The 7,665-nt window shown below is 33.5% G+C and overlaps 1 protein-coding gene across 1 annotated transcript in view; it reads left to right on the forward strand.

Moving 5' to 3' along the window:
• The window catches only part of GEN1 (GEN1 Holliday junction 5' flap endonuclease), a gene marked incomplete at its 3' end in the record, with an annotated part of 28,539 nt that extends 22,465 nt beyond the window's left edge, over window positions 1-6,074 (forward strand). The window contains exons 11-14 of the mRNA XM_082851253.1: window positions 472-602; window positions 2,097-2,158; window positions 4,055-4,195; window positions 4,756-6,074. Coding sequence (XP_082707379.1) covers window positions 472-602; window positions 2,097-2,158; window positions 4,055-4,195; window positions 4,756-6,074 — 1,653 coding nt within the window. The remainder of the gene's footprint in view (window positions 1-471; window positions 603-2,096; window positions 2,159-4,054; window positions 4,196-4,755) is intronic.
• Between the last annotated feature and the right edge of the window lie 1,591 nt (window positions 6,075-7,665).

The following is a 7,665-nucleotide window of genomic DNA, read 5'->3' on the forward strand; positions in this document are numbered from 1 at the left end:
AAATGAGATTATTTATATTAACCCCTACTATAGTAGCTAAAGAAACAGAGTGGCTCAATAAATTGTAACTACTTGTTGCTTGGCTCTACCAACAACAGTAGTAATAATGGCAACCAACAGTCATTGAACATTTAAAATTTGCTGTTATGTTTACCACATTACATGTAATCTTCCCTAACTTTATAATGTGTGTGCCGGATTATATTTTACCGAGGGAAAACCTGAGGCTAAAAGAGGTTAAGTTATTTACCCAAATCTAGGAAATATTCTGGCCTTCACACCCAGAACCCTCACGCTTACATCATTGTGCCATATTGCCTCCTTAGGAGGCTCACTGTTCTTTCTGGGAATATTCTCGTTGATACAACTTTAACTAATGTTATCTCTTAAGGAAAAGATAATATCACCCTGAGAGTGCTGTTTGTCTCCAAGAGATAACAAGATCTTGTTTTATTTTTATTATATTTACAGAGATTTGCTCTTGAAAAAATGGAGTGGCCCAATCACTATGCATGTGAGAAATTGTTGGTACTATTGACCCACTATGACATGATAGAAAGAAAGCTCGGTACAAGGAACTCTAATCAACTACAGCCACTTCGGTAATATAAAGAATTGTATGAATAAGTCCCTGTGTTTTCATTGGAATATCTTATCTAAAATATTCTTCTTAGTATCTTCAATAGTGGGATATATATCTCTTTGTTTTATAAAAATGGAGGAAAGGTCTACTGGAATATTAAAAGCTTATTCAGGGCTTACAGTCAAGATAACATAGTAAGTTCATGCTCTGACACACTTCTCTGCCTCAAACATGTAGTAATAATAGACTATTAAAAGGAATAAATATAAAAAGATATAGATTAACTAGATAATTATTTCCGTGGACCAGAAAGGGGACAGAAATGTAAAGTGAATGGAGGGACTGAAACTGAGAATTGGTGGCTCTCAGTGAAGGGTATATGATTATTCATTGTACTCTTCTTGAAACTTTTCAAAATAAAAAGTTTGGGGGAAAGTATTAAAGAAAAAAGATAAGCTACAAAGGAGTGACAGTCTGCTAGCATACATCTTTCACGACAATAGTAGATTCCAGAAGATGATGGAGTAATATTTCAAAGCTTTGACTAAAAATAATTGGCAACCCAGACATCATTAAAATTATTCACTGGTTGGCAAGGCATTTTCAGACATATGAATACTAAGAGTTTTCCATTCACAGACCCTCATCAAAAGCACTGTTAAAGGATGACTTCAGCAAGAAGGAAAATGAACTCAGGGGGAAGATGTGGATAACAACTAACAGTGGCCAGCATACAAACTGATAAAACATGTTTAGCTAATTTAATAAATGGAATGGAAAAAATTTGTATATAAATATCTTAATAATGCTTGATGGTCAGTATATGATGATGATAATAAACTAAAACTCCCAAAGTATGCATGTAAACAGTTAAGGGTAACCACTAAAACATTAGAAATACGATCTCTGTCTTTAAAACCAATACATAAAATAAGAAAGTAAAACTATCAAACCGGAAGAATACAGGAAGGTGAAAGGTGGAAATAGCATAGAAAATCTTAATAACCAAAAACACAAAATAAGATGTATGAATGAATCCAACTGTATCAGTAATCATAATAAATGTAAGTAGATTAAGCTCATTATTAAAAGACATTATATCAGATGAGTAAACCAAATTCAACAGTAGTCTGCTTTATAGGTCATGTGCACAATAAGACTATGTTAAGTTTGAAAATAAAGAGATTTAAAAGATTTAACCAGGCAAATATTTACCAAAGTGATGTAGCAAAATTAACAGAAGCAAAAAAGACTTTAAAACAAAAATCATTATTATGGAAAAGAGGAACAGTGAATAATAAGAGGAAAACTCTACTGATGAGATCTAACAATTATAAACTCTCTCTTTTAAATAACAAGTCAAAGGAATAGCCATACAATAATTCTTAAAACATTTTTAGAATATTAGTAAAACAATAAAAATTAATGGGAATTGAATTATTCAATCTACAAATTGAAAATTTCCAAATAACTCATGCAATTAAACCTCATTAGTGAGTTTTTTTTTTTTCAGAATTGTTAAAAACCGAATCAGAAATGGAGTTCATTGCTTTGAAGTAGAATGGGAAAAGCCTGGTATGTATACACTTTAAGCAAAATTTATAACATTTGGTCATGTATGTTTAGCAAATATCAAATACATAGGTAAAACATATGTATGTATATAAAAAATAAAGATGAAAATATATCACATACACCAAGGATTAATTTCATAGTTTACCTGTGCTATGTAAACAGCCATTGACTAATAGTAAATATTTAAAACTTAAGTAATTTTATTCCAATGTCTTAAACTGATATTTCTTTTGTAATTAATGTTTACGAAAACAATATGGAAATAGTTTTGATTTATATTTCTCAAGAAAACACTGCTACAAATGGTCTAGTCATTGGATTTCATTGTATAGCTGGGTCTAAAGAAACCAGGGCTGCTGAAAAGCACCTGGGGGTGCTCGTCCTCTCCTTTCTTTACTCTGTTTAGTTTTCATGGGAATTTTTTTTTTTTTTTTTTGGCTGAGTTGGGTCTTTGTTGCTGCGTGCAGGCTTTCTCTAGTTGCGTCGAGCAGGGGCTACTCTTCGTTGTGGTGCACGGGCTTCTCATTGCGGTGGCTTCTCTTGTTGCGGAGCACCGGCTCTAGGCGTGCGGGCTTCAGTAGTTGAGGCTTGCGGGCTCTAGAGTGCAGGCTCAGTAGTTGTGGTGCACGGGCTTAGTTGCTCCACAGCATGTGGGATCTTCCCAGACCAGGGATTGAACCCGTGTCCCCTGCATTGGCAGGCGGATTCTTAACCACTGCGCCACCAGGGAAGCCCTTCATGGGAATTTATAATGGTCAAATTACTCTTCTCTTCTACAGGCAGAAATACAGTGAACTCTGAATTAGCTCCAAAACTGAAGGCAAGGAAAGCACAGATCATTTAAAGGGGAAAATAATACCAAATTCATTTATATTTGGCTTTGAAATTAGATTGTATAATTACATGTGAATGAGTGAGAGAACAGATTTGAAATGAAATGAAAGTTGTAAGTAACTTTGAAGAATTAAGTGATAAAGAATTAGATAAGTCGTTCTAAGCAATAATAGGAAAATAGCTAAAGAATTTTGAAAACTGTTTAGGAACAGATCCACCAACTGTAGTAGATTTTCAGGAAAGACAACGGCATTAACCCAGTTTGGCAGTGCGTCTCCTTTGTTAAGAACTGAGGATTGGGTGACCACTTTCAGTTATCCTTGTAGGAGTCATCCCTTAAGGGAAAAAATGTACCCCACGCTACTTTAACTAAGAACTAATTCTAAGTTCACTTGTTTCCATTGTTTCTACTTTAAACTCATCAAGGAATAGTTTCATTATAGTTTGGCTTCTTATGGAGTTTTCCCCTCATATAAGATAAATACAAGAATCTAGTCTACTATTTACATATCTTATTGTAAGTTTACATATAAGCATTCTCATTTTCACTTATCAGGTGCTTATGAGTCCAGTAAGCCCGGGTGTGTCCTCAAGAGATTGATAACCTTTGAAACAACAATCTGGAAAATAGTGATAGTTTTGATGACCATTTCAATTCTGTCCTTTTCAGAAGCTACCACTAAAGAAAGCCAATGTTAAAGTTTTAGGAAATTGTTTCCATTCTTTATCTGAAATTTTACACTTATTATATGAAATTAAAACAAACTAGCCTTATCTAAATAAAGTTTCCTAGTCTCTAAGCTGCTCCTACCATCTCTGAAGCAAGAGAAATTTAAAGTTCTAATTTAAAAGGAACCTCTTTTCAGCTCTTCCCAGGTGGAATAAAATCACTTCTGTACTAGTATCAACAGATTATTAGAATAGCGGTGTTATAAAGCAAGATTTGCATCAATTATCCATTTGTGAATGACCTAGTTGACTTGGTAAACTGAAGTTACCTGGAAAAATGTAATATTTCAAATCTGTAATTAAAGCTGTTTTATTGTATTTTTAATCCTTCAGAACATTACTCTATAGAAGATAAACCTGGAGAATTGGTTTTACAAACAATAGAAGAAGAATCATTGTTTGAAGCAGCTTATCCTGAGATTGTTGCTGTTTATCAAAAACAAAAGTCAGAAATTAAAGGCAAGAAACAAAAAAGTAAGTATCACATTTGATAACTATTTAGGCTGCACACAAATATTACAAAAGAGCGACCTGTCTTATTTGAATCTATCTTGTCCAGATTTTGCTGAAAGTTCTGTAAAATCAAGAGTAAGGATTGTACTTTTTCTTCTTTGTCTCGACACAGTTTGCTTTAAAATCTAAAAGCCAAGAATAGACCATTCTGCTCTGAGTCTGCTAACTTAACTGACTGTTAGTAATTATAATAACCACTTATTGAGCAACTAGTATATATAACATATTTTGGATTATAAATACATTTTCTTTATTTCCCAGAACTCAGTGGGGAACTTACAACATTATTTTTTAACATGCCACTCAATTATAACATTGTTTCCAAAATATAATACTTTATAATATTTTATTAATAATTATTTTGTTATAATTATGTATAACACAGTTTTCAGGAATGCTCTGAGACAAAAGGCAAAAACTGATCATACAGAAGATTTCTGATCTGAGCTTTTTAATTTGTTTACCCATATTAGGAGAATAAAATAGATTTTAATTGTATTATATATTTCTTTTTCTTTCAGGCATGAAAACTAAGTCTAAAGGAAACAGTTTGCCAGAATCAGATGATATGATGACTTTGCAATCACGCATGACTTTAAAACCCACATGTGAAATCTTTTCTAAGCAGAATTCCAAGTTAAATTTGGAAATTTCCCCTGATTCTACATTACCGCAGGAATCTACTGTGCCATTGAATACCTTGCTTTTACCGGAAGACACTCCCTGTTTGAATACACAAGAACAGTTAATATCTTCTCCAAGACCTTTGGCTGTGCAGCAAATTAAAGCTGTCAGTAAGTCTCTGATTGCAGAATCTAGTCAACCCAGTACCTCATCCCTTAATATATCTGCAATTGCTGATCTGCACTTGAGCACCATTGACTGGGAAGGTACTTCTTTTAGTAATTCTTCAGCTATCCCAGGGAACACTTTTGCTCATGGTGTAAAATCGGAACTTGAAACAGCTATCCCTGATAGCTTTAAAAACATTACAGAGCAATTGTCATGTGAATCAGAATGGTGCACTACAAACATTAATAAACAGTTCGATTGGGATCTTCAAAAGACTGATCCTGAAGAGCACCTACTTTCTGGCATTACTGATTTACATCTTCAGGATTTACCTTTAAAGGAACGAATACATATAAAATCATCATATCCTCAGAATAATGTACAACCAGATGATGATCTGAAAACATTGTCCCTACTTACTGTACAAGAACACAGTACTGCTAATAGTAGTTCTGAGTGTCTATCACATCTTTCCAAAGATTTTCTAGGAATTCATTTGCAAAATGAATCTAGAAACTGTAAAGTCCTAAAAGGAAACCAGCTGTTTCCAGAAAACTATAAAGCAAATACTTCTATACCTTATTCTGTCAATAACCCAATAGTAAAGACCTCCAATGTTAGAATTGGACCACCAAATACTGCTTTAGATTATAGTAGAAAAGTTGGTGGGCAAACCACTCGGAAAACTGTAATGAAGAAGAGTCTTTGCCTTGACAAACATTCCTCTGGTGAAGAAATTATCCCAGAGTCTGGGAAAGCTAAGTCCACAACTCAAAAAATGAAGCAGAGTTCTCAGAAACATAGCCCAGCCCAGTTCAAAAAAAATGATGCCAACAAACTGAGTAACCCTAAAGCACATATTAAAGAAACTGAACAGTGTGTCCAGCCTTATAAAACAGCTGGAAATGAAGAAACCCATTTCCAAGATGCAGCAAAATGGTCTCTGAGTTTTCTACAGTGTCATAAGGAAAAAGACGTCTCTGGTACCTGTTTGGATAGTCCTCTTCCTTTAAGTCAGAGATTAAAACTAAGGTTCCAAAACACCTGAAATTAAATTTAAAATATTCAAGTATAACTTAGTATTCTAGTACTGTTGGCAGAAGCAGAAGGTATCTAGTTAATGTATAGTAGAAAAATTTAACGTGATTCTATATGTTGTGAGACACTTGACATTTTAATCAAAACTGTAATAAAAAATGTTACCTAAAACTTTGGTTTTAAAAGACAATTCTCTGCAGTGAAAACTTCAGATAATGTATATTTTTATAACATACTTTTTTCATTAAAAAAGTATCTTTATTGATTATTCTTAAGTTATATCCTTAAAATGTTAGTACACTACTAGAGTAAATGCTCCATTCATTTGCTCATTTTTACTCATTTCTTCCACTAGCCCCTAAAGCATTTTTTGATAGTCCAGCTTGTTCCCAAGGGATAACTCTTTATAATTGCCTGCATTCTCACAACATCTTCTGTTGTGCCTTTCTGAGAGTTATATTTGCTTTCGATGTGAAGATACTTTCAGCTGCTCTTCCAGTTTCAGTAATCTTATTCTGTTTTGTGATGGACAAAAAAAATGGAAAAGGAGGATGATGATCAATATATATAGTGAAAATCATGGTTGTGGTAGCTCAATAAACTGAGGAAATCTACTTCTTACATATCCCCAGAAGTCCACAGGATGCCAAGTGGAAAAAGATTTGGAAAATAGAATGTATAACCAGAAGAGGATTAGGAACTTGCTCAGGATCATACACGTGATTAATAGTGGTATGGGGACCAGATTTCTTGCCTCTCAATTCATTGCTTTTTCTGTTAAAATTTTTCTTCGATAGCACTTTTTTCTTCCCCTTCTGTTTTAACAGTGCATCTATACAATATCAACTACAGCACCTCCAAATATTAAGCTATTCATTTATTTATTTAGCATTCAAAAAGTCTAGAGGGAACCCGATTGGAAAGATAAAAGTAAAACCGTTGCTACTTGCAGATGACAAGATCTTGTGTTTATGAAATTCTGAGGAATTCACTAAAAACTATTAGAACTGATAAATGAGTTCAGCAAGGTTGCAGGATACAGGATCAATATATAAACATCAGTTGTATTTCTATACCCTTCTAATGAATAATACTAAATGAAATTAAGGAATTCTTTTTACAACAGAATAAAATACTTTGGAATAAATTTAACAATAGAAGTACAAAATTTTTACTCTGAAAACTATAACATAACGTCGAAAGAAATGAAAGAAAACCTAAATAAATGAAAAGACATCCCATGTTCGTGGATCAGAAGACTTAACATTAAGATGACAATACTCCCCAAACTAATTTGCATATTCAATGCAATCCCCATCAATTCTGGCTGATTTCTTTGCAGAAACCAATAAGCTGATTCTAAAATATATACGGAAAATTAAGGGATACAGAATAGGCAAAACGATCCTTAAAAAAAAAAAGAAATGGCAGGACAGGACTTGCCCTTCCTGATTCTGATTTCAAAACTTACCACAAAGCTACAGTAATGAAGAATGTGTTGAATGGCATAAAGGTAGACATATAGATCAGTGGGATAGAACTGAAGGTCCAGAAATATGTCCTCACATTTATGTTCAGTTGATTTTCAACCAGAGTGCCAG

This window comes from Leucopleurus acutus (assembly GCF_964270905.1).
Source record: "Leucopleurus acutus genome assembly, chromosome: 12".
NCBI lineage: Eukaryota > Metazoa > Chordata > Mammalia > Artiodactyla > Delphinidae > Leucopleurus > Leucopleurus acutus.